Source organism: Daphnia pulex, chromosome 12 (assembly GCF_021134715.1).
Source record: "Daphnia pulex isolate KAP4 chromosome 12, ASM2113471v1".
NCBI classification, from domain to species: domain Eukaryota; kingdom Metazoa; phylum Arthropoda; class Branchiopoda; order Diplostraca; family Daphniidae; genus Daphnia; species Daphnia pulex.
The window spans coordinates 4871278-4898482 of record NC_060028.1 but is presented as its reverse complement, the minus strand read 5'-3'; the positions used below and the strand labels follow the sequence as shown (position 1 = coordinate 4898482).

Genomic DNA, 27205 nt, shown 5'->3' with positions numbered 1-27205 from the left:
TCTCGTCCCTACAGAGCCGGGCAATGGCTGATGCTGGCTGCTCTGCAAGAGCGGAAGAGAGCGGATGAGAGAGGATTGCAGTCATAACATGGGAGGAGAGCAGAGAGAGAGAGATTGTGGGTGAGCTTATTACGAATCGCCGGGTTGGAAAATCGTTATCGGTCTCTACAAATCGCTCAGGGTGCCACCCTTCTTCCCGCTTTTGCTAGATATATACGTACAACAGCACACGCATCACGCAGCGCAGCGCACACACACACACACACACACACACACACAGACACACATCAACTTTTTCGACTTGACTGCTGTTTCACTAGACACTATCTACACGCCCGATCTCTCCCTTTGATTTACTAGATCTTCGCAGTATATATTCCAGGCAACTTTTTTCTTTTTTTTCTTTATTTCAAACAAGCTCTCGTCCTTAACTCCTTATTGGCTCCGCGTAAAAGGAAGAAGATGTTAACTTGGCTCTACAGTGATATACATTTCGGTAACCCTACAATAAATCGCAAAGACTTTTTGTGGCGTTTTACAACTTGGTCGGTTAAAATTGAGACTTTCTTGACTTTCATTGTATACGCGTTCGTACATTCTCACCGTGGCCGCTGATAAAGTGATAAGCTGCGCAATTATCGCTGGCGATAAAATATATAGCGATTCTGCGACTGCCAGTTATTACTGCGTTCTATTACTGCACAGCGCATATTACATAAGAATATATACTCATGGAAAAATCATGAATAAGGTCAAACTTAAATCCTCCCTCCCCCCTGCCTCCCCTGCTGCTGCTGCGAGCTGCTGTGCTGCCTCTTTTCCCAATCGATATCAAACGGAAGAAAAACTTGCCCAAATCGTGTTTTGCGGTTGCCTTGCTCCGTAGATTGAGTTTTGGAACCCTATTACATACGTGATTTTTCCGCTTCCACATCCCATCTTACGGAGATGGCATCGGCAGCCCACAATCTATCGACAATTTCCAAGTAGAATAATGCACTTTTATCAACTTTACTCAACGCATTCTGCCCATAAGAAATCATCGACATTTCCTATACCGATTCAGCATTTTCTTTAAATAATATTTAAGTGCGGAGTTAAATGTTTCTGTAAAACACGACCTTTTTAAATCACACCATAATGTTATTGTTTACTTAACATAGCGTGCAATCAATAAACGACAAGGTGCACTCTAAAAATAAATATATTGCCAAAACATCCATTTTCGAGCCAAATTATTTAAAATATAATTATTTAAAGCTCCAAAAATTGCTGTCGTTTTCTAGTGGAGACGAAATAAAAAAGTTCCGTACAAAAAAAAGTAAATGTTTATACTGTTATAGTTATTGTGATATGGTGATGAGGGAAGCTGGTCCGTCTATAACAACGAGCTCATGGAACAAACACCAAATGCACATGTGGACCAGGAGTCCAGGACCGGCATTGAACAATCGCCTGGTGATTTCCCGATCTAAAATTCGTAACAGTTGGTGGCATTTGATACGAGAGCACTTGTTCACTGCACTCCGGGGACTATTCCTCTTGTTCATGTTGATTGATCTTTTTCATGTCTCCACATCTTCTGTATCACTGCGCCCTGCTGAATCGCTGCTATAGGGAGGCGGGATATGGGACGTGGGACGTGGGGGTTGGTGGTGGTTGAGGGGAGCGGTGGTAAGTATTTCTTGGTTTCCCCCCCGAAACACGACGATTTGTTTGTTACACCATGTATATATATGTATAAATATATATATGAGTGGGTTGGTAGTCGTAAAAAAGTAACAACGGATCAAGGGTTCCAAGGGAAATACACACAGGGCCAGAAAAAGGTCATCGCTTGGCTTTTCTTTCGAAAATTTGATCAAACTTTTTATTCTTGCCGAGATCTCCCCCTACCCTACCGCCTACCATCAAAACAGGGAGCAAGAGCAGCAGTTTTATTATTATAGTCTTCATATATTCAAATTTGAGGGCACAAGGAAATTAAATCCGTTTAACATTTCGTGGGATAGTTTTTTTTAGAATATATACTCTACTTTTAACTCGAGCCATATTCAACATTCGAGTGACGTGAAAAATATTGCGCATTAATTCAAACATTCTGAAAAATGTAATGGCATCACTAATAGAAGGCAGGTTCATTGAAAATCGTTAAATAATAAAAGTTACAATAAGGTGTTTTACGATCCCCAAAACAAGTACTACTTGATGTACTTGTCCTTCCCAGTCCCCACCTCAAATTGGTCAGCAACTCCTTAGTCCGTATCCAACTTGGTCGCAAGTGCAGTTAGATGAATAACAGACAAGTCAACTATTGCACACGTTATAACATATATAAATACTACGCTGAGGAACAGTTGTTTCAGCCATCAAACCATAATGTTATTGGTCGATTTATTGCCTTTAAGATGAGGTTTAGTTCATCAGCGCCACGTAAATGCCAATTTCCCTCAACAACACACTGGCACTAGCGACTACAGAGCGAGGGGTAGCACCGACATACTCTAGATCGTTAATGGCTATTTCCTATTCGGCCTCCACAGCACATCAGTAATATAAAAAAAAGGGGAGGTAGAACATATAGAACGGTAACGTCGTTACGCCACCCCTCGCTTTGACGCAACGAGTTTCTTATAGACAATCTTATTTCGCCCTCTTCCGCAGTTCCGCGTGAACCACTCGTGAACTACCGACTTATGGCCACCTATATAAGTTGTCGCACAATCCCCCCCCCCTTAAAAAAAAAACAAATCGGAAAACATCACAGTCATTGGTAGACCATAATTCCGAGGTTAAAAAAAAGTACGACAAACGTGGCAATCTGAATCGTTATGTAAATTTGATCAATCAAGAAAGTTTAGACGGGTAGGTGGGAAATGGGACTTTTTTATTTTGGGGGAGATTTCAAAGTCTTGGTTAAAGACTAAAGAGAACAAAGTGATAATAAAAGAATGGCGTAAGATTATTGGCGAAGGCAGGTACCCAAAAAGAAATCAAGTTGAAAAAAAAAATAAAAAATAGAAGAAGAATATAAGAGAAGGATAAAACAAAAAACGAAAAAAGAATAAGAAAAAAAGAAGGAAAGTGCTGAGGCTTTGGGATGTGATGGGGCTGAGGGTCTGAAACTCTGAGGAGGAGTAAATGAGTTGGTGCGAAGCGTCTCATTATGGGAGGCCATCACCGTCAGCTTTGGTCGGGACCATAAGGACACAATTTATGTTCTTTTTTACACCCTCCGACAAAAAAAAAACCGGTTTCAGGGTTCTCTCCAAACTTTGCTGCTTCATAAAACATTTTTCATTCTTTTTTATTTTTAGAACGTAGAGCTAGAAGAGGAGAAGAAGAAGAAGGTATATAATACAGCCCAGACGGCAAAGTGTTCTTTTGCCCTTTTTTCTTATTCTTTTCTTTTTTCTTTTTCCTTCTTCTTCATTTTCATTTTGAACGCTGTAGGTTACAACTTACAACGCGTTCTGTCCAATTCGTTTAGTTTTCGGGCCGCTTATTTTTTGTTTTTCTTTATTCTTTTTTGTTTTTTCTTTCTTTTCTTTTCGACTCTCTTCTCGCCTTTTATTTTATTTTATTCGCCTTCCGAGCCCTTTTCTTTTAAGGTTTGTAATATTCTTGTTAAATACTCCTCCCTATAAGTTGATATCTCTCTAGTTGATTTAACAACGCGACTCAACTTTAGTTGCACCCCATTTTTTCGTATAAATCACGTGCCCAGTGCACCAGCGCCGGCCAACGTCCCTATACACTTCGCAATGACTGCACAGCCCCTCTCACCCTTTGCACTCATCAATTCCGCTTGGAAAATCCAATAGGGCCTTACCTTATACCATTGGCTATTCGTTAAACCCGGCATAAGCAAATGATGTGAAACGGAAGGCTGGCAGCCAACACTTTTGGACGAAGAAAATGGGAATAAAAAATAAAATAAAGGTTTTTCACAAGAATATAAACTCAATATCGCCGGCCAGCTATGCGCAGCTACGTGCTTTTTTTTGCCTCTTGAATTCTTGGTGGTTCGAAAATTAAGGCCCTATATAAAAGCTATATAGCAGTCAGGCGAATACTTAAGCCCATGTGTTGGATAATTTGGTTTGGTCATCGTCAGTTCAGTTCAACACTCTCTATCGTTGTATACTTAAAATGTTTCGAGACAAAAAAGATCCCATATCTCATTCCTCGCTTTATGTAATAGACGGAACACCCTGACAGATGAGTTATGTTACAACTTACCGTTCTACTTGACTGAATTCACGCACAAAGCTAATTCCGTTCAAAGAACAATAAGTACCAACGAAAATAACCTCTTCTACTTGTGCTATACCGTTTTGACAACACAGGCTAGATCTTTTTATAGTAGCGGTTCCTAAAGTATATTACACGATATTACATGTTTGAATTAAATCTAATCGTACTCTGATACATTCTGAACTCAAATTGCGTTTTTTTTCTTGCATTTCGGAATTCTTAACATTTCAGACAGAATGAATGTCGGGAAAAATATTTCTATAATTATAATTATTTGTTTATTTAACAAAATACTCGACAGACACGATACGACTGAATATTTTTTTTTTCTATTGCCAAATATTCAAAACACGGAGCGGACCTGCGGACGCAATTAAAAAACTAAATAACAAGATCGTGAAAGGTTATTTTCCGAGCGCCACAGCCAAACTTGGCAGTTACGCAAACTCGTCCAAATAGCTCCAACTGATGAAAGAAAAAAGAAAAAAGAAAAAAAGGCCCGATCTTTTTAATAGTTTTGGATAGTTTTTTGGAAGGTTGAAAACTGATGTTTATAGTTTTTGTCTGTCAAAATTGTCAGAACTGTAGAGCGGATCCACTCTATTTCCTGTTATCTTTGGGTAAATAAATGACTCTTAGAGTCTTAGAGTCTATGAGCAATATCCCATTGGACAGTATGGCAGTTCGGCTGCTGCTGCTGTGGATTGATAGAATGTGGTTGATGTGGTTTTCAACTATATAGTCGACCCTCAAGTCTCGACTGAAAGTTGATCGAAATGAATCAGACACACAAAGAGATGTAGGCAAAGTTGACTGCCGGAGGAGAGCCAGTCTAGTGTGCGGGGGCCCAGGTTTTTGTATCCACGGTGATGTCGAGTATTAAGCGAAGAAAAGAAGCGAACGTACTTGCTTGGGTACGTTTGTTGGGTCTCTTCTATATACTCCCACCGGCCGACGATGGATCTTGTCGTAATACTTCGGAGGAGGGCTGGATGATGGAGTTTTGGTGGTGACAGATCATGTCACGTCAATGGCTAGTCCTCCTCCCCGGGGGTTACCTACCTCATTTCCCCAACTAAATCGAATCGGACGTGGCTAAGATTGCATGAGAGCAACGTATACATGTAGTGAGGATTTGTGTGTGTGTGTGTGTCTCTCTCCCTGCTGTACACCCCATCTCATCTTCTTCGCCCGCTCCTGAGAGAACGCCTCTCTCCCTCAGTCTCTTTCTCTCTCTCTTCTCTTCTCTCCACTCTATATCCAACAATTTGATTCCACTCAGATAAACAGTGTTTCTGCTGTATATATATATTTATATACGGTAGATATATATATATACATACAAGAAAGATATACAAGAAACAAGAGTGTAGATCTAGTGTAAATACATTTGAGACGGGAAGCCTGCTGGAGATCGATATTTATCCAGCGGTGCTATATAGATCCTTATCGCCGTGTACGAGGTACGTAGTACACATAGTATACTGCAGCTAGACTACATAAATGTACCGCATAAATACTGGATATTGTGCGCATCAAGTGCACGTAGAAAAGGTGGAATAAGGAACACCCCAAACCGCAAATTTCTGGCATTGAAACTAGACTATGTGGTATATGAGTGTTGGCAAAGTGTTGGGCTGCTGGCGTCACCCGATCAGCCAGTTTTTATTTTATTTTACTTTTTTGTGAACAACAACTCTTATATCTAATTCTGACATGTAGCCTATATACGACGTGGGCCACGTTTGAGAATAGCATTTGTTTTTATATAGGAATAACTTGGGCCAACATGTACACACAAAGTAGGAGTGTCGGTATATTCCCGTAAAGAGTAATGGTTCGTGAAGTCCAGAAGCAGCTCTAGTCCAGCAGCCGGCCCGCCTGTCTCTTTCATTTCTGGTTCGTGAGAGGTTTGGTGAACCGCAGATGCAGGGAGCGGATCCGTTTCGTGATTAATTTAATGCTCGTCGAGCGGGAGGGAGACCAATGAATATAGTATATATAGGCTACCTCGACGCAAAATTTGTTTTCAATGACACGTAGAGCTATATAAGCTCCCTTTTCCCTCTCATTACCTTTTCCATCAGCCATTTTCAAAAAGGGATTCTAGTCAAACTTAAAGTTTCTGTGCCTCGTCTCCGGTGAGTGCTGCGGGACACACAAGTGCAAATGGTGGATGATAGAGAGAGAGAGAGAGAAAGAGAAAGAATGGAAAGAAAGAAAAACCAATTTAATGGCAGCGTATTGAATCAGCGACGAATTAGAAAACCTTCTGTTGCGCAAACGGCAGCGACTGAAAGGAGCGATTGCAATTTCGGAGGGGACAAAAACTGACAATCGACAAATGCGTTTAGATAGAAGATCGACACACAAAAGGGTAGCACTTGTTGGACGATGATTTGAAATAGCGCCATGTTGGCCATCGTCAGTTCTTCAACACTCAAACAGCGGACCAGAGGGTCTGACTGAGAGCTGGACAAAAAAAAATATCTATAAAAAATTAAAAAAGAAAAAGGGGAAAAAGGCAAAGAGGTCGGCGCGCGAGCACAGCAAGTCTGTCCGAAAAGGGCACCCCCGTCGAGGCGGCAAAATGAGAACATTTGTCGCTTGCTTGCCTTCGACTGCTATGGGGCAATAAGCGCCCAGCCATTCGACCCATACACAGTTGGTGACAGCCCCCAAAGTATTGTTTGACTGATAGACAACAAGGACACATCGCCAGCATCCCCCCACGACTCCACTCGTCGGCCGAACCCCCCTCATCTTCTTCATCTCTCCAGCACTATCTCTCTACACTACAAGTTCGGCTTCAGCACCTCGGGCCCAATTGGGTTTGCTAACCAACTTGGAACCCTTTTCTTTCTTTTTTTTCCCGGACTGGAACTTTGTCAGTCTGTACATGGAAAAGTCTAACAGCGTTTTTCGGTGCCGTATGTCAACTGTATTTGCGCGTGAAAAAGAACTCGACAAACGCCCCTCGTCTGAATATGGCCAACCCCTCACTAGCTCGCCCCTTTTTTTTCGCTCTGGTCTTCCGCTGTTGCTGCTGATGGTGATGGTGAGCTGGTGTTGTGTGTACACCCCATATCTTCTTCCTCTTGGGTAATGCGTTTCTTTTTGGGAGGAAGAACGAGAAACCCTTTGTTCCACCGACAAGCCCGATATCTTCAAGTCCCATCTATCAACGTTTTGAGTCGTGCGCGCTTAAACCTCTCTCTCTCTCTCTCGTCTCTCTCCCTTTTTCTCTTTATTTTTTTTCTTTTTTCCTTTGGCATCTCGCTCTATCCCCAATGCATTTTCTAGCCAGATTGGAACTATGCCCCTCGTCTCTACCACCCTAAACCCCCGAGCTGCCCCCGCAGTGTATACAAAGAAAAAGAAAAAAAAACTTTTTTTTTTGTGTGGTGGAGGGTCTGCCGATCGTGAAATGATATGCAAATGAAAAAGGACAAAAAAAAACAACATTCAGGATGCAGCGCGCGGGGAACACACGCAATATTTATGTATCGATCAGCAGACTGGCTCTGTATAGCACGAGAGCCAAGTTGGGCAACATGGTCGGCAGTAGGCGTCTCGCACGTCACCCAGTTCTATTTAAAAGCTGAGAAAACGCAAAAGACAAAATGAGAAACTATAACGGAAGGCAACACCGCCAACGGTTCACTTTTACACGCATATGAACGATGAGTACTTAGGTGATGGCTGATCTTTTTATTTTTATTTCATTTCGAAACAGTCTATGATTTAACAGTCGCTATAACTTATACGGTAAATACTGCGCCATATCAGACCAGAATAATAAAGAACCAACGAGGATCGCAATATTGACGACATTGTATTGGTGAATGATTACTCATGTCGATCTTTGTTTGAAAGAGTTGCGCTTAACATTTTGGGAAGGCACTTCTCTGTCTATAGTGTCTACTAGTTAATTTCTATAGTCTGTAAAATAAATGATGGGCCTAAGAAAAGCTATGGATCACTGATTCACTGACATTTATTTTCCAGAGACGAGCGGGGGTCAGTTGATTCTTTATGATGTCTAATTGGCCACAAAGTATATAGTGCGCTCGGTTGTCTGAACTCTGAAATGGGAGGGGTGCAACAGCAGCCAGCGAGTTTGCTGTTTGCTGGTTTCGATGGGAGAGCGACGTCCATTAATTAGGTTAGGTGGTCCCCATCAGGTCTTTCACACAAATCCTGTCCTGTCTTTCTTCATTCCTCTTTTCTAGCCTATAGACTTGACTTATCCTGCTATATACATAAATACACATACATATACATTTACCTACGTACAAATAGACACTTCTAATACCGACAGGTACCGTTTTTTCTTTTTCTTTTTTAACTCGGAGGGTCTGTGTGTGTGTGTGGTTGCATAGGCCGACAAGAGAAAAAAACAAATGGTGCCCTTTAATTCACCGTGGCTTTTTTTTATTTTATTTTTTTGTTCTTCTCCCCCCTCGGTTGCGTTCGGTTCTACTCCACAAATCTTCGTGTAATATTCCGCCTTCTTCCTCCCGTCCATCCGACCATCTGTATTGCAGCTACAACTCGGTCGGAAAACGTCGGAAAATATATAAGGGATGGAATTTCGGTGTTTTCGAAACGCCCGAGAAAAACGAACGAATAGGAGAGAGAGAGAGAGAGAGAGGGGCAAATCATATATGGGAGACGATGAGGAAAAAAAAGGAAAACAACAACAACAACAACATCAAGGTGGTTGGTTATATAGGAGAAGAATAGCCTAACACGACTCTTTTGGTGGCGGCGAAAATGAACCTTCATTATCGTTTACTAAGCCATCTTCTCTGATGGGATTACTTTGAGGTTTTCCACTGCTGCATGGGGCTGCATGGGGCTGCTGCTATGATAGTGGGGACGAGCACAGGGAGGAGGAAAGAGGCGGGCGTCGGAGCAGCACGCAGGTGTGAATACGTCGGTCTTGCACGCGAGCTCTTGGCGTGTCAACAAGGGCCAGGGGGGCCGTACTCAAAGAAAGGGGCGGAGTCACATACATCTCAGGCTCCTGAGTCGCTGACTACCAAAAACAACGTTGGATCTTGGATGGGGCCTCTCTTTTGCCACTCGGCGGCCACTTTCTTTTCACGGCATTTTTTTTTGTTTTTTCTTCTTCTTCCTAAAACACTACATGTTTTCACATTATTATATATTTCGAAGAGATACCAAATTATCTTTAAAAAAATAATAAATAATCATGAAATGAAAGCCAAATAGTCAACAATCAAAGACGACTAAACGAACTATTTATTTCCTTTCTTGTGACAATTCTGTATAAACTTTTCTATATGTACAATAATATCGTCGGCCAGCCGGGTTCTTTTTTTTCTTCATCTTCTGTTCTCTTTTGTTTTTCTCTTTTGGGGGAGAGCTCAACCGCACGACATTTGACATCAATAAAGAGAGAGAGAGAGAGAGAGAGAAACTCGTGTGGACAAGAACGTATGATGGGAAGAGGTAATGATTATAAAAAAGGAGCTGTACAGAGAGATTGACGACTGGTAGAGTCAACCCATACAGCTCCAAATGTTATATCCTATCAGGTTGATCAGCAACGTGTCACTTTTACACTCTGAATTATTTGTGTTTGACGATGCCCTTTTGAAAACAAGAAATTACACACATCACATTGCGTTCATCAATAGATAGGGGGAGGGGGGGGTGGTGGGAGGAGTTACAGTTTTAGATCCACCGAGTTGGGTATTTTTTTGTTTTTACTGTATAAGTGTGTGGGTCTAGCACAAGAGACATTCTTGCACATAACAAACGCTCATCGATTCAATAAGAAAAAGAAGAAATTCAAATTGAAAGAAAATGATAATTAATAATCAATAATCAAAAAGGGGGAAAATAACAGAGAAAAATTAGATGACAGGGGAAAAAAAGAAACAACTGATATCAATCAACTAAACTTACAGAAACTTAACCACGACCTGTTTTTTTTTTTTTTCCTCTTCCTCTTCATAAGTTATTACGTGAAATGTTTCGGTTTTATCGCAGTCTCAAAGATGAGACGTGATCAACCGAACCCCAACGAAAAAAATGATGCAAACAGGCCAAAAACATCTACAATATCTAATTCGTTCAACGGTTTTCTTTCTTTCTTTCTTTTTTTGTCGTGCGGCTTTTGGTTGAAAACAAACAAAACCTCTCGAGATATTCCAATGACGGAGCGCTCACTTTTCTTATTTCTGAGAACTGGCTCGCTCAGCAGACTTGGCTTTTTTCTATACCCATGACAATACATCGTAAAGTTGAATCATCCAAATAAGGAAGAAGAGAGGGGGGGGGATACACACTTTGACGCTAATGATTGCGCAATGTGCTGTAATCACACGCATCTATATAACACTGTATAGCATCACCTACGGAAAGAAAAAGAAAAAACACAACAACACAAAAGAATTTTTCCACTCTCTTTTGTTTTCATCTTTTTTCCTTCTTCTCTGCTGCTCTTTTTTTACCAGCGCCCAGCGTGTCGTCATGGCGACGACGATCCTCTGGAGCGTCTCTCTACTTGCTGATCCTAGACGAACGCCTTCACGCCCACAGAAGTGATGAACTGACTAAAGTCACCAGACGAGACCCTCGTTCATTTGCTGATGTTCCGCAAAGTTTCCCGAACCTAAACACCAGGACAAATGGAAGAAGAAACTATTGGTTAATACAAAATTAAGTGCTATCGTGTTTCGATAAAGATTTGATTCCTTTTTTCTTTTTTCTTTAAGAATTCGTCAAAGTCAAGAAATGTTGTGGGTTTTGTACCTCCAGGCATGAAGTCTGGACTTGAGCGCTGCGAGATCAGGTCGTTGGGTGTCAGATATTGAGTCGGGTCGCCCATTTGTCCAAATTCGCCACCTCCCATTCCCGACGAGGGATCCATGACGTTGCCCATTCCTATTTGAAAAAAAATAGAAAAAATAGAAAAATGGAAGAAAAGATATTGGTTAGCTGTACAGTTGGCTTTTCAATGTCAGAGGAAATCAAATATTGATATGACAGTCGGGGTTTTTTTTCCGTTAGAAAAAAAAAATGTTTCCGAGGTGCTTATATAACTGTGAACTATATTGACGGGTATTGTGCGGTTTCACCGGTATTGTCCGTCTTGTACAATAGCCAAGAGCCGGAAAACCGGCTTCATTGGCATGCGGCTGGGCTCGTTGGGGGATATGTGTGTAGTTTGACGTTGGTTGGAGTCATATGGTGCATGAATAACTCTCTTGTGGGAATAATAACAAGCAACACAAGCAACGAGTGACAAATGACGTTATTGGTCAGACTCAGAAGCAGGAGCTTTGATAGGCGATTTGCTCGGATGTCGTTTGAAGTAATAAGGTCGCGCCCTTGTCTACTCCGGCTGTCTAGGCCTCTCTCTCTCTCTCTATGGTCTATGCACGATCGAGTGCTTACTGACACACTCGACGCAATGACATGGAGTGAGCTATATGTGCATACAGTTACACACCAACCGCACACGATGAATGGAAGACAACAATATTCCACTTCTAGGCCGCCGCGGCATGTCGCATGCCGCTCTCTTATATATATGGTTTGTGTCAACCGTATAGACGTACATAGTGGGCCAGGCAGGAGGGACGGCCTTTCCCCGCGCTCAGCCTGCGCTGCACCGCTGCATCTGTCACCCATTCAAAAGTGGCCCAAAACCGAAGCCGGTTAGAAAAGTCAACAGCTTGAACTGTGCAGTCAACTCAATACACCAACCCGAGGGAAAAACCTATTTGATATTTTTTTTTTCTCTTTTTTTTTTATTTTACTTTTTGATTCACCACCCTTCTTTCCCTCTTTTCTCTGATGTTGAGCAACCAAAAAGCTTATATTTCCTCTCCCTCTTTCTGCCCTCCCCTCCTCCTAAAAGTCTAGATGATGTTGCTGCACGTATCGAAAAGAAAAGGAGGGAACTTAATCCCTCTTGTGCCAAACATCGCTATCGCATAAGCTATCGGTACCGTCCAACAGTCTCCTTTTGATCTCGCCCTGCTGTCTGTTATCTCTGACGGACAGACAGGCGGATGAGGGCCGTGTGCGCTGCGCAGCAGCACAGCACAGCAACCGGCTTTACTCTCTCCTTCGCTATCATCCTCTCCGGTCTCTCAGCTATAGAGAGACGAGCAGAGAGAGAGAGGAAAGCATCCAGCTCGAGTCTAGGATATAAGCCGGCAACCAACTCGGCCGGATATTCGGGAATGTTTTCAAATCTTTCGGAAATCCTATTATTTCTGGTAGACCAGAATCACACTCGTCTAGCTATAGATCTATGGCGGGGGCCACTCAGATATTCGATTCTATACAATGTACACATTTTTTTCCACCATCAAAAGCGACAAAAACGAAAAGACTTTCCTGTGTGACCTGGTATGATGATGAACATGTTCTGTATGTTGGTCTGTGTATGCGCTCAGTTGATATCAAGTGTGTCTACTGCATAGATACTTTATGTATATAGTTTTGGCCTACTGCGCTAACATTATAGTTCCGTTGTTTGCTTGAAAATAATCTTAAAGAAACCACGATAAATGACAATTTTTTTTTTACTCGTAAAAAAAAGTTGCGCAAATGCTTATTTTATCTTCTTCTTTGTCATACAGCCTCAACTCAGAAAGACTATGTAACTCGGCGGCGAGCGTCTTCTTCTATCCCTTTTCTTTCATCACTTTATTCTATGATCCTATCAAAGACCGCTAAACTATAAAAGAAAAATGTTTTTGAGTTAAATTGGAGGGCTATCTCTAATTTATGTTCTTCTATGCTTTAGGTGAATATATTTCCATGTTTTAGGTCATTTTATTCCAAGTTAGAGGTTGATTTTGGCCATGAACGTCCAATATTTCTTACAACTTACAAGAAAGCTACCCGGAAAGACCTATGCACTAGGTTGCCGCAATGAGCAGGCCTGGTGCGGTCTGACTCTATATATGTAACATCATCGGTGGGATTGACTCGTGTCCGGGTATAAACTGTTTGCGCTGCACATATACCGTGGGGGTGGGGGGTCACTGCTGCTTGGAAGAAGAAGACGAACTTATGTGCACTTTGTTTACTCAAGTCGCCTGCCCTGCAGCTTCCTCTGGATCCGCTTGACAACTGGGCGACGAGTGTCGTTCAACCGAGTATTTGCCAACAGAACCCGCGGTGGCCTGACAGATCGAATTACCGCATATACTACCAGTCCTAGTCCTCGTTCCACATCCAGACAAATGATGGGCTATAAACTGACGTCTACTGCCAAGGCAAAAGGGATTAGAAGCGATGGGTCACTATATACCGAGAAAAGTTTGAGTTTTCAACCAATACTCGAATTATTTTTGGTTCTAATTCTAATTATTTCTGCCTTTATTGTAAATAATACCAAAAAAAAAAAAACAGATCCCGGATGTTGAATTTGACTAAAAGAATTGTGAATCAGATATTCACATTGCTGTGCCGCTGTGCCACAAAATATTTGAATCTGCAGTGATATCCGTATTGAAAGTAAAAGGCGAATGCATAGGAAATCGGGCGGGGCGGATGATTCGTTGTTACAGACCACCAAACGCGATCAAGTGTCTGTGCTGTGCCTAGACTTTATGTGTAGACCTGACCTGTCGGATCGTATTTCACGCTCGCCCACGCATTATTCGATGCCCCAAGAAATTTCTATAGTTCATCTGCTTCGGAAATTTTGGTTAACTCGGCGCCCATCTTGGCCGGGATCTACTTATGCGTAAAATTCCGAGTCAAATTTCAGTTTTGATTTAAAAAAAAAAGAGATTCTTATAGTGCGACGGAGAATAAATAAATTCCAGTCGAAAAGAAGGCCAACTAGTGGATAGTTCCTAACTACTTACTAACGGATAGTTACCTTTACAATCCAAGTAAAGACAAGAGAAATGACAAGTTCGTCGTTCCGACTCGTTTGCCATCTTGACGAAAACTCATCACATCATTAATACATTCCATCTCTTATTTATCATATTTAGACTTGAGCATCTTTTACTATTACGGGTCATACGGCACCAAAAGTTCTCTAAAATCAACTATAGATATTGGAGGGCGAAAAAACCTTGAAGTCGATTCGATACGGGCATTTGAATGTTACACATTTTGTTTCCCTTTTTTTTCCCGTGTGACCGTGTCCACTCGGATTGTTTCTCGGTGTTTTATGTGAACGTTAGTCTAATAAGACAGAGGACTTGGGTTGGCTAGTCTACAGGAGGGAGGAGATGCTTGGCCATCACCAGCACAGCTCTTTTTGTTTTTTCATTTTTTCTTTCTTAGAGAAGGATTTTGAATGTTGAGTGTGACTTACCAGGTCCACCGCCAAAAGGTGCGTTTCCAGCTGTTCCTTGAGCTCCTGCACCGGGGGGTGCCCCAGGTCCTCCTTGTGAGGATGGCGGGGGTGGAGGCGGAGGCGGATGGGGTCCACCGAAGAAGTCACCAAACGGAGGGTTGGGGTGATGCTGCAGCGGGTGAGGCGGTCCGTGCGAATGCAGACCGAAATGGGGATGAGGACCTCCAGGTGCTCCGCCGTAAGCGAAATCGGCCGCGTATTTCGGATCGAAATAAGGGTTGAATCCGCCCACCACCCCGGAGCCGTCGTCCATTCCGGGGCTCACCGGGAAGCCTCGCAGTTTTCGCGAGGCTCCAAAGTACGGCCTGAGGCCCATTGAAGTCAGCTGTTTCAACCGGCGCTCCTTTGACCGTTTGTTCTGAAACCACACCTATTATACACAGAGCACAGCCCAACGGCGCAAACCAATGTTGACAGAGCGTTAATACAACCAGCAATCCCCATAAGTCCATACAGCTGAATCCCTTTTCCAAACATCATATCAACAATATTATTTGCATACATCACTCCTTTTCGAATATCAAATGCCTATAAAAAAGATGTACCTATTTCATTCATAAATAGGTACACTCTTTGATTGGCCAATGATTTCGAATGGGATCATTGCTGACAGAGTCATCGACGTGATATATAGAGTTGATAGTTTTGACAGAGACATCTACTGTATTGTAGATAGTTTCATTTTGATGGCAGTTATTGAGGGCTGGGCACGAGCGTTGCGTGCGGTCTAAATAGTCTGGATACTGACCTGGATGACACGCATAGGAAGGCCGGTCTCCTTGGCCAGCTGCTCTCGAATGTGCCTCGTTGGCTTAGGCGTCTGCGAGAACGCGTTCTTCAGGATTTCCAGCTGTTTGGCTTTGATGGTGGTGCGCGGGCCGCGCCGCTTCGACCCCGCTCCGCCCTCGTCCGGCGATTTCGATTCGGACGGGTTGTCACTTCGGCTCTCGCCTTCTCCGTCACCATCAACCGAGCCTATACAATAGAACCAAAATATTTTTAAAAATAAATCAAATAATGAGACGATTCTCCTTGCGTCTTATTTCTCTCTCTGATTGATCGGATTGTTCCACTCGCAACTCTTTTAGCCGCTTTTAGCTATAAATAATGAAACGATTGAGTGAAGGCGTTGGTGTACCTTCTGAGTCGTTGCCGTCCTTGTCGTCGATGGTGTTGGAGGGTGTCGAAGGCCGCTGGGTTTTGATGACGATGCCATCGGAGGAGGGTGGTGGCGCTATGATCAGGCCCTGCGTCATGGGAGTCAGCGGTCGATTGGGCGAGGGCATCGTTAAGCTGCTGGCGCCGCTGCTGCTCAGCACGCTCACAGGACAATGATGATTGTGATTGTTGTTGTTGGCTTCCTTCTCGATGGAGAGCGAGATGGAGAGAGTTTCGTCGTCGTCGTCATCCGAGGCCGAATTCAGCAGCAGATCTATATTCATGCAAATCCAAAAGCGAATTTATTTCTCAGTCATTTAGAATTTAGACTGCGTGATCTTCCATTCCACATCCACCCGTCCCCCCGTCCCCCATCCCCCCGTCCCCGTGCAGCAGTGCATGTCAATCAAGTTGCCAACAAAAGAAGCTGCAGACGCCGTATCGATTCAGTTGGAAATTTAGGAACGACGTCTCGGCTGGGCCTTAGATTATATATAGGTATCAACTCTATATTTAAGCTTTGATATCTAGACGCCTACGTCGCATTTATAGACGCCCATATACATCCAACACACGCACTCGCTTAACTGTTTTTTTAGCTATTAGACGATAACGCTTTAAAGCCAGCCGTCAAAACTTGTTAATCCAAAAACTGATTTGACTCGATTCTTTAGTCAAGTCTCGACACCCAACAGTTATGCAAGCAATGACGTCTTAAATCCTATAGCGCGACCCGATTGATCCATTTTTTAATACAGTTATAGAATTTGATCTTGTGGACTGTCTGACCCATGCACCCAGCAGTCGGTCATCCGTCCAAACTAGCCAAGACTAACAAACATTTATTTTCCTATAGAGTTTTACCAGTCTATATAAACGTAGATACAAGTAGTATTCTGTATATAGATGATGAATCCACAAGCCAACAAAAGAAGAAGAAGAATAAAAAAAAAGCCATTGTCAGTGGTATAGAATAAAGAAAACTCGAAGGGGGGGGGGGGAGGGAGAGTCGGCAAAAAGGGAGGAGAACAAGAGGAGAAAAGGAGAGAGGGAGGGGAAAGGGGGAGGGTCAAAGTTCACAATGATGGACGCATGTCAGCCCAGCAGGAGGTCACTGTTGAAGTCCTGTTGTCGGCGCACGGTCATCTTTTCGTTATTTTTTTTTCTTCTTCTTCTGTCTCTCTCCCCCCCCCCCCCCCCCACCTTCTGTGCTGTCTCTCTCTCTCTCTCTCAAGATGAAATAAGGAAAGAAGAAGAAGAAACAAGACAAACGAAAAGGAAATCAAACTCTAAAATATATATTATAAGCGAGCGCGGCTCTGTTTCAAAAGCCGTTTCGAAAGCCCCCCGATTTTCGCTTGAACAATAACACGCCAACGTAGATATGGGACTCGTATGGTCCGCTGACTATTGCCTCTCATGATTTCGATGATTTCCACGTCAACAACATATCAAAGACAGCACGGAGTGGAGAGTATTATTATTATTATACGGGTCTTTAGACTTGGTTTTCTTTTTCTTACATAGGCCTATATTATACATATGTGACTAGACACGACTTGATCTTCCATACAGCAGAATGTTTGGTGTACGCCCAGACAAAGTCTTGGCCGTCTTGGCCGTCGCACGTTGAAAGAAATTCTTACAAACGTGTTTTCTTTTTTCTTTCAGGAGATGTAAGGGATGTAACGCAGTGTTACATGCTGTTGTCCCATCAGCAGGTAGTCATAACGACCTGCTCACCCATATGTATAGAGATAGACCCACAGATCTTTTGACAGAAACAACATCTACTCCTGCATGTATTACATCGTGTTCACGTCGAGAATGGTGGTCGCCTTTTTTTTCTTTTGCCCCGTCTTAGTCTGTGTAGAAGCTCTTGATGGTGTTTCCCTTGTTCATTTGCATTGAGGAATTCATGCCGTCCCCCCCCCCTCTTTTTAAACTTTCTTTTGTTGGACCAAAGTCAAAAGCAAACAAGATTCATAGCCATTATTCTCCTATAGTGTTTGAAAAAGAACAAAAGGCGATAATTTGGGAGTGTATTGAGCCACGCTATATTCACGGGTTAGAAAGAAGTATAGACGATCTTTTTGAGGCACAGACGAGAACCAGTGTAAAAATGTAAAAATCTCAATTGGGGGATTTGGTGTGGTAAATAAGCGACGGCTTCCGCGCTGTCGGCCTATATCTCTACAATACACAACCCTTATGTACATTCTGTTTCGAATTTCCAACATTTTCTTCTGAAATTTTCTACAAAGGGAGTTTGCGGGGAGTTTGTCAATAATTACACGTCTTACCCATTTGCATATATTATACACATCAACTATAGCGCTAGCTTGGGCCTTGTCTCGGATGGATGTATATAATTCCAATGGAGAAAATCAAAATGTCTATACGTGTGGTCATTGGAGCGCGTTCATTTCTTATTAACGCGTTGCGTTCGACTGTTATAGGCCGCTGTTTAAAGGGTGTCATGATTAAGTCAGAGAGATTCGTGTCTTTTCGGTCGAGCGAGCTGATGTCGTTCGGCCGTGGTGGGGTAGAATGCTGGTGTATAGTAGAAGACTAGAAGTAGACCTAATATGCTCTGCAGAGCAGTTTGTCAAGTCCTAATTTGCCCACCTCCCCGTAGCTCCAAAGTAGGCTTATGACTTTTTCATGAAGTGGGACCGCAAACCATTTATTTATCTAGATACAGCTCATTGTGCACACCGCCCGCCAGTTTTCATGCTACGCTCTGTCCCGTGTTGTGTACAGACTCAATCTTTTGTTGGCTGTCGCCGGCCCTACGTGGTTATTCGAGGGAGGAACCAGGGGGGTTGACGGTTGTCGGTCGGGTCGGGACTCGGGAAATGTTAGAATGGCATAAGGCGAGGGTGAGTGGCGTAACTGGCGTATATACACCGCTGCTACGAAGGCTACGACACACACACAAAAAAAGAGGGTTGGTCGCCTATACAGTGAGGTCAAAGGTCGCAATGCTAAAATATTCAGCCACGTGCCAAAGGGCGTTGGAAGAGGGGCTGGTGGAGCGGGAGGGGGGTGCATTGAGAACAACTTGGTGTTGTGGAGCGGCCCTACTATATATTGCTCGTACATGTCCCTCCCTAAAGTCCCTATCGCATACTGACAGCTAGTGTATACTGCTGTTGAATGCGATTGTGTTCGAATTGTATAAGTATAAGAAACCGATTTGGGCGTAGCTTATATGCGGCTAACTCGCTCCCTCCCTATGTATATGCTATGGCTTCGTGCTTCGATAACATCGTCGATTACATCTACTATAAGGGACTCGATCGACCTATCTGTAGGGGCTACCGAAAACAAAACAAAACAAAACAAAGCCAAAGCCAAAAAATCCAAATCAAACCAAAACCAAAACAAAACCAAAACAAAACCAAAACCAAAAAAACTAGGGTTATTTATAAATCTGGCAACGAATATCCGTTTGTTGCCCACGCTATCCACGAATATAGAACCGATATAGTTATTCAAGTTGGAAACTTGTGTGTTGAACTTTTAAGTTCGCTTTTCCCATGAGAGGATTTCTCGTGAACGACGGAATGATTTCTAGATATAACTAATATAACTGAATAGGATTAGGAGTCTATAGGACTGACTGCCATGTGGAAAATGGTCGAATGTTCCAAAGGTATTGTGGCAATTGTTTATTCAAATGGATGGCGGAGGCAGCAGCTGGAACGAAGCTGTGTTATGAACCCGAAAGATGATTATGCCCACGGTAGAGACACGGTTGGAAATGGCAGCACAATGGGAGACCAAAGGCAAAAAGGCATAAGAGAGCTAGCCCAGTGGTGGCTATAGAATGGGGAGACGGGAGAAAGACCAGCACAGCGAATAGGCAATAGCATATAACAATAGACAAAGAAAAGGACGACCATCAAAAAGAAAGAAAAAGAAGAAAGAAAAACCTGTGGTCCCTTCGTCCCTTCTCTCTGTTCTCTCCTCATGTTCAGTTTCTTTTTTCCCGAAGGAAGATGATCGCTGCATGTTGTCACGGCACGAAACACCGTTGACCTCCGACCTGCGGCCACTTGTCGCCCAGCATGGCACAGACAAGAGCAACCCGTCGGCTTGCTGCTGTTGGCTGCCCTCTTTGGCTCCTATATTTTCTATTCCATATTCTATATGTGCAGTATAGTCAATTTTGGAATAACAGATATCATAGGCGCCGCTCGATCTAGCTGCTCAATACGCCAACGCCTGGCGTTCTCACAAACTGGTTGCTGCTTTCATTTCATCCCAAGCAACATAAAAGTAGAATAAGAATAATAATACTGTGCATGCGTGAATATTTATTCATCATAATAGTTCTCTGGTGCAAAGACAAACAGGGAACGCCGATCGACTTGGGGCAATGAGAGCCAAGAATACGGGAGCAATGAACATTCATTCTTGTCCACTGGCAGCAGTATACACCTACTTAGCGTGACCAATCACCAAGGTTACATTCCTCACGGCAGTGTTCGAATTGACTACTTCAATGCGTCCTAGCTATATAGACACTGTCTACAGGCTACGCTATACAGTCAACGGTAATTGGAAACCGGCCAGTTCACTACAGAGCTGGGCGCATATACGTATGTCAAAGGCAAAAAAGCCGACCGCGCTGGACCGTCCTCCTACCAAACCATCCATCTTTTTCAGTATTTGGTTCGGTTTGACCCTTTTTTTGTCGTTTCCACTTGATTCTTATAGCTCGTTGGCCGACGTCTGCCGTGATGCATAGGGCGGAAACTGGTGCACACAACCTGCCGTCTGCCAGACGTTTTAGGCCGCGGATTATTCGTTTTTCACCGATTCGACGGCAACTTCACTTTGGCAAATAATGAGTTCAAATTATAAATGTAAAAATTGTCAACAGAACTGAAAACATTTGTTCTCTTCTTCTAAGAATATTTTTAGATATTATATACATGCAAGTCCCTTTCGCTTTCCTGAAATTCCCATTTTCCTTCTTCGTCTATGTATAGTCTTAAACGAATTCATTTTCTCATGAGTCTCCCAGCCCAAAGCCTTTATTCACATGGCTTTATTCCTCTCTTGTTTTCCCTATTCTTTTACTTCTTTCTATTTTTTTTTTTGTTTTTCTTTCCTGAAGAAATTAACCTGAGGACTGCTGGAGAGATGTAAAGAGGCTTGAAAGGGGGATTTTTCTTTTGTCTATCGACTGCTGTCGAGTTGAGATTCAGAGTAAACTGCAGCAGTTGCATGAGATGATGAGTTTGGGGCTCTTACTTATTCGCTTCTTAGTTCTTACCCTCAACTTCTCCCTATCTTCCTCACTTTTTGAGAACTCTGAAAAAAAAAAGAAAGGAAAAATCATCGCTTGCTGTAGATATATACTCCCGCTTCTTCTTCTTCTTCTTCTTCTTGCTGTTTCCAAGGTGGAGAGCAGCGGGGGGGTTTCGACTGGCCGTGGCCACTTTGCTAGCCGCGGTCGGGGGTCTTGTATCTACCCCGGTCCTATATACGGACCCGTCGGTATACACAACAGACTCTCGTCGGGCTCGGCTCTCTCCGGTCAATGTTTGACCCCTCTCCGTGGCCCCGTCAGCAGCAGCCAACCGCCGACCAAGCCAGACTCTCATGATGTACAGTGTTACCCGCCAAAGAATACCATCTCTTTGACCTCCCTTTTTTCTTCTTCTTCTTCTATTTCTTTTTTTTTCTTTTTCTTTTTGGTTTCCTTTTTTTTTCTTCCCCCCTTTTTCTTGTTTTTCCCCTTGTTTCTTCACTCGGAAGAAAGTTATCATCAGCATAGTTTCTCCTGTGCCAGCCAAGAAAAGTTACCATCAAAACAAGCGAATCGTTTTGAATACTGTCTTCCATCATCGTCGATGATTCATACACTGGTGTACGAGGCTTAGCTTAGGAAAAAAATAAAAAAAAAATAAAAAAACAAATTATACGAGTCTCCCTTCATAGGGGATCCAGAAGGGAATATAGTGAACGCGCTAGAAGAAACTCGACACCTTCAGATGCTGCGCATCTCGACCCCGGAATTGTCTTTCATTGACACGCTATCCATCTCTTTTGTTTCAAACGTTCTTTAGAATATGCTGCCGTTGGAGTTTCTCCCAATGTTTCTCCCTCAAAGCAGCAGGAGATTAAAACAAAACCACTCGAATTCAACTCCCATTCGTATCTCCAAGAAACCGAAGCAGTTCATAAATAACCTAAATCAGTTATTTTATCCGTTCTTTAGTTTAGTCGAACGTGGCGATGTTTCGTCTTTTATTATCTACCCTATATGCTATATTGTACCACGATAGCACAACAGTAGCTAACATTATATGTTCTGACAGAGGTCTTTTCGCAAGTCTACGCGACTAGGCTCACTTACCTCCGACTTCCGAAACATAAAAACAAAAGGAAAGTGAATTAAATAAAGTCTTTTGAACGTTATGTCAATTTTTTGAGGCAAGTTCTAGATAGCACGAAAGTCGATGCAGGTGAAACGAATAAAAGACGGCCAGCAACAGTTTAAAAAAGAAAATAAAAATCTAAAGAATGCTATGTACTTCAACGTATTTTTGTAACAAAAGCACACTCACTGTCGGCTTTCGGCACGTGAAGCCTTTAAAATAGTAACAAACAAGATCCACCCAACAACTGCTGCCCCACTGCAACGGCACCATTACATGGCATATTCGATTCACCATCCCACAGGGTTTTCGTTATTATTCACCGTCACAATACGCGCATTTTTTTCACCTTTTCTATTCACCTATGGCATCAATAAAACATGCATTTATGCACGTTAAATTGTGATTCTAGAACAACGCTGCTTTCGATTTTCGATCCTTTTGGATTTCTCTTATAGTCGCAACTACAAGCGGTTCAGATACAATGGGGGTGAGGTAAAATTAACGTTGCTCGAGAAGATACATGAACACCACCAAGTTTTACCAGACACATTTTATGACGGCAGCTAGTTATGGTTTTTTCTTAGCCCAATAAAATGTTCGACCGAGCTTTGCAATCTTGGAATTAAAAAAATTAACCTTTATTCTTTAAGGGGTTCAACTCTTTACACCTTGAAATAGCGACGGTGGCCATACGCTGCTAACGTTTATATGTAATACATTCCATACTACGAAATTTGGCTTTCTACGCTTTTGTCTTGATACCCCGGCGCAAGTCATTTCTTGCTGGTGAATGCACAGCACACAACCCACCACACACACACAGGTCACACACACACACACACACACAAAAAAAAACAACAAGACAAAACGGGCCAGACTTGATCGGAGAAAAAAAAAATATTAAGGGAGAATGAAAACAGGAGATAAAAGAAACAGAAGAACAGAAAAAAGAGGGGCAGAAGTATGTTGCAGCTTCAGCATTTGAGGGCTTCCCGAAAAGCGCAGCGGGTCGCCTTTGTAATGGGCAGACTTTTGCTATGTGATGGTGGATCAAATATCCTGTGCTTCGTTAAACCCACCTCGCCACGATGCTTAAGCATTTTTTTCACATCTCGAAAAATATTTTACACAATATACTATACAGCGCCAGGTATTTCTGTCGGTGAACAAAATACTAATGCATGGTGAGCGACAGAGTAATACGAAATCATCCAAAGAAAATTTTTTACACTTCGTCTCATAAATTTTTCGTTGGTTTTTGTTTAAAACTGTGCCCCGGATTTTCAATCGTTTCTCACTTGCTGATACAATTTTTATACTTTATTAACTAGAATTGCACTAAGTTTAATCGGTACTAACTCGTAAAGGGAGCTTTCTAAAGGTAAAGTAGATGGCGTCAAAACGGAAAAGTTAAAACTTGAAAACAAGAGAACTCAGATAGCAGCAGGTTAGACAAATAGTAAACTACTTGGTGCTGAACGCGGTTGAAGTTAAACCCATCTTCATCAGCCCTCCCACAAATAGGCGATGAGAGGGAGGTTATATTCGCTGGATGACGCTCAGCCGTGTGAATAATAACAGCTTGTCAACAACAGAAAAGAGTTTAGAGTGAGGGGGTTAAAAATCGATTTTGTCCTGCAGCACACATATATGTACTACAATTATAAGGTGAGACTAAGTACACTGTATGGTCTCGTCCATATTTTTATTTTATTTTTTTACCCTCCTGGCTTCTTTCAAAATTTGACCTGTGTTTCGTTGTTATTCCATCATCTGGACACCCTCTTCCAACCCCCAACTTATACAGTAGATCAAGGGAAAGTGCACCTGCCAATCAGCATTTTCGCAGAGAAGGTACCGAGTCAATATTATTCGGAAGCGATACATAAAAAAAAACGAGTGAAACAGTTGTGTCAATCGAAACACAAGCGAAATGAAAGTTCCAGGTACCAGCAGTTGGGACCATGTGTTGTGGAAATTTAGACACTTGCAACGCATAACTAAAAACCTTGTCCACGCTTGTCCACTTGAGTTTAAGTATGATTCGAATGTGCACTGTTATCCCAACGTACATGAGCCAATAGTTCGATGAAAAATAAATGAATGGTTGCTTACCAGGAGCAGCTTTTCCTCGGATAAAATCCTCCTTGCAGAGGAAACGGGCATCGTCAAGAAGGTAGAGTTCTTCTCCGGTAGATAACTGTCGCCGACACAGAGCGCAGGTGAAGCATCGTAGGTGGTAAACTTTATCTCGGGCCTTTCTCACCAAATCCGTCGGTGAGAGACCCTGGCCGCAACCACCACACTTTGTACCGTACCTCCTAATAATCAAATGCAGGTATGTTTTAACAAAACAATCAAACAGCAAAACGAAACATTAGCCAAAATAAATGCAGCGATTTTATTGTGACCCGCATGTGTTTAATATGAAAACCCTAACTCTTGAACCATAAATGGGTAAAATAGTAAATATAAAAATCGAAAAGTTGCTAGTGTTTTCATGGTCAGATTCTGTCATCGAAGATTTGCTATTAATGATTCTGTTTGCTATGCACGCAAAAATCAGCATAAATGCGAATCTAATAAACTATTGGAAGGTATACATTCTTTCCAGCAAAGAACTTTGCATCAAATCCCAAAATAAATTGCGATAGTGATATACAAGTATCCGTGTAACATAAGCCTCTTGACTCTTGTCAACTAATTTCTTTTTATTATTTTCAGGCCTAAAGAGGACGTCGCATGAATATTTATTTACGGTATACTCTATGAGATCTGGAAAACAATTAGGCTACTGACGGGTCTTAATACCCCAAATAGATAGAGTGTAGTATCATATTCAAATGCTAGATGAAGTTATTCTAATTCGGCGTTCCGTAATAAGCGAATGCTTTTTTTAGGCCGACAATTTTTCAGCATGGGGATTGAGAGACAAGACTTTCATCGTTTAAGGCTATGTTCAAAATTCATCCAATTTTATGCTTGTGTAGAAAGGAAATCTTTTATATCGTGTAAAAAAAGACATAAAACTAAAACATATTTGGAAAGAACGAAGGATTTTACATAATAGTGCAACGCTATATAGCGGACAAAACGGAAAAGGTGATTTAACATAGCGATTAATGAAACGTGACGTTCCAGAACCTTGTGTCGGATCTCATTACGCTAGGACTGCAATGGATTGGAGTCAAGTTGCACATCAACCGACAAGGGTTTCCCTCAGCCTTATTCTTGTTCGTACTATTAGATACAAAGTGACACTGCATGACTGCAGCGTTTTTATCTCAGTCGCAAATTTGATTTGTGCTTTCTCGATCAACTCATTAACGGAATGCAAAGAAAGTGATGATAATAATAATGCCTGAATTTAGCGCGTTTGGACTGGGATTCTCGTTTTGTGATTTAACAACCTATTTTAAATATTTAGCTGTTTAGTTTACCTAAAAAAGTCGGTTCTGCAGTACAGTTTTCCATCTCTGGAGAAGCAGCGTTCCGCAAGAATATTGCGGCAATCGGCACATCGAACACACTCGGCGTGCCACGTACGATCCAAAACAGTTAGAAGAAACTTGTCCAAAATGGCTCGATCACAACCAGCGCACGTCATGATCATCTTGAATGTTTTTCGTTCTCTCCTTTGTGAGCCGGCAACAATGCCTATAATCACGCGATGCTTGCTGCACGTGTGAATAATGACGACTTCAAGATGGGCCAGTAACCATTCAATCCTCTCTCGAAAAGATGAAAATTCGACTGTGAGAGTTCTCTCTGAGAGAGTTCTTCCACACTGTAGCACTGTTCTTCAAATATCTCACGGCGTTTAAATTTTCAAATCAAAGCAAATCGCACCTATGAACGCAGCAATACTGACGAAACTGGGCGCAAGTATTGTCTAGCCACATGCACTGATCGAGACCGTTGTCGATTGACTACAGTCTACCAGCACACATACAGTGTTTGTTGTCCTTGGTGCTCTTCGACACAAGCTCCGCCCTTCTCCCATTCTCAGACACGCCTCATTCAACGATCGCACGAAGGGCTTCTGCAGTGATGGTAGAAGACCGGGCGGAGTTAAATTCCGTCTATTCCGAAAACAGCCATTCAGGCCAACGACGGCATGTGATTGGCTCAAACGTGGGAGGAGGCAACTGTAGGCGTAGGCGTCATACTTTTATTCCTAGTCTTCCTGTGTAACGGTGTCTCGGCCCCTCGGCCGCATCCCCTTGGCACTGATTTACAAGAAGAAAGAAATGTTTCTCACACCATCAGTTCTGACTTATTTTCTCTAGTCCACAAAGTGATAGCTGTAGGAAAGGAGATGAAACATCGCAATGCTTCGTAAGCGCGCATCAGAGGGAGCTCAACCATGTTTTTCTTTTGCGAAGAGCGTCGCTCCTTGCGTGTAGCACATTTGGTTAGAATTAATTTCAGTTCGCATACATTTTAGATTTTACTCAAATAAACAACTCACACGTACGTCCTATACGCAAACAGAACCTACTTGTTGTACCTTATTACTGCTACACACAAAAAAGGAAGTTAAAGGGAACTGGGATGTCCAATAGTGTACTGATTGATTTTTCACCCAAGGTGGCGTTTGCTAATTACTCCCGTTTTCATCACTATGTAATAATATTGAATGAGGGTTATTTCTTAAGGTTAATATGAAGTATTATTTCATGGTTGATTGCTATAGCAACACTTCCAACGAGAATCTAAATTATACTATCTGTGCGTACTACCGCTACTACTGAATAAGGCCGATTAACAACCCAATCCATATATTCATTATTTAGCGGTACAGATCTAGATTTTAAAATGTTTTATCTTGTGTAAAACTACTTTTAGGAATACAAATGTAAGTCAATGAAAGAAAAATGTTTCTTTAAAATAAAAACAAGTCTTTTTATATGTAATAGTAATTCATTCTAATTATTAAGCAGTCATTTGAACAAACCTATTATACGGAGAGCATTTATAAGGAAATTCTAAGTGGCTGACCACATTTGTGGTTTGCAGGTTC

General features: G+C 42.3%; 1 protein-coding gene across 1 annotated transcript; it reads right to left on the bottom strand.

Moving 5' to 3' along the window:
* Window positions 1–9507: 9507 nt before the first annotated feature.
* On the bottom strand, window positions 9508–26123 carry LOC124208580 (LIM/homeobox protein Lhx5-like). The gene is made up of 7 exons (XM_046606406.1): window positions 25623–26123; window positions 24298–24503; window positions 15765–16058; window positions 15375–15601; window positions 14585–14996; window positions 11044–11175; window positions 9508–10903 (listed from the first exon to the last, which is right to left on the bottom strand). The coding sequence occupies exons 1-7, from the start codon at window positions 25793–25795 to the stop codon at window positions 10851–10853; spliced, it is 1497 nt and encodes a 498-aa protein (XP_046462362.1). The 5' UTR covers window positions 25796–26123; the 3' UTR covers window positions 9508–10850.
* Window positions 26124–27205: the final 1082 nt, after the last annotated feature.

Coding starts and splice junctions, on each gene's coding strand:
- LOC124208580 (XM_046606406.1), bottom strand. CDS start 25,795: ATGATCATGACGTGCGCTGGTTGTGATCGAGCCATTTTGGACAAGTTT. Junction 14,997..15,374: donor TTCCTATGCGTGTCATCCAG/GTCAGTATCCAG, acceptor TGTGTATAATAG/GTGTGGTTTCAGAACAAACG. Junction 11,176..14,584: donor ACCTTTTGGCGGTGGACCTG/GTAAGTCACACT, acceptor TTTTTCAAATAG/GAATGGGCAACGTCATGGAT.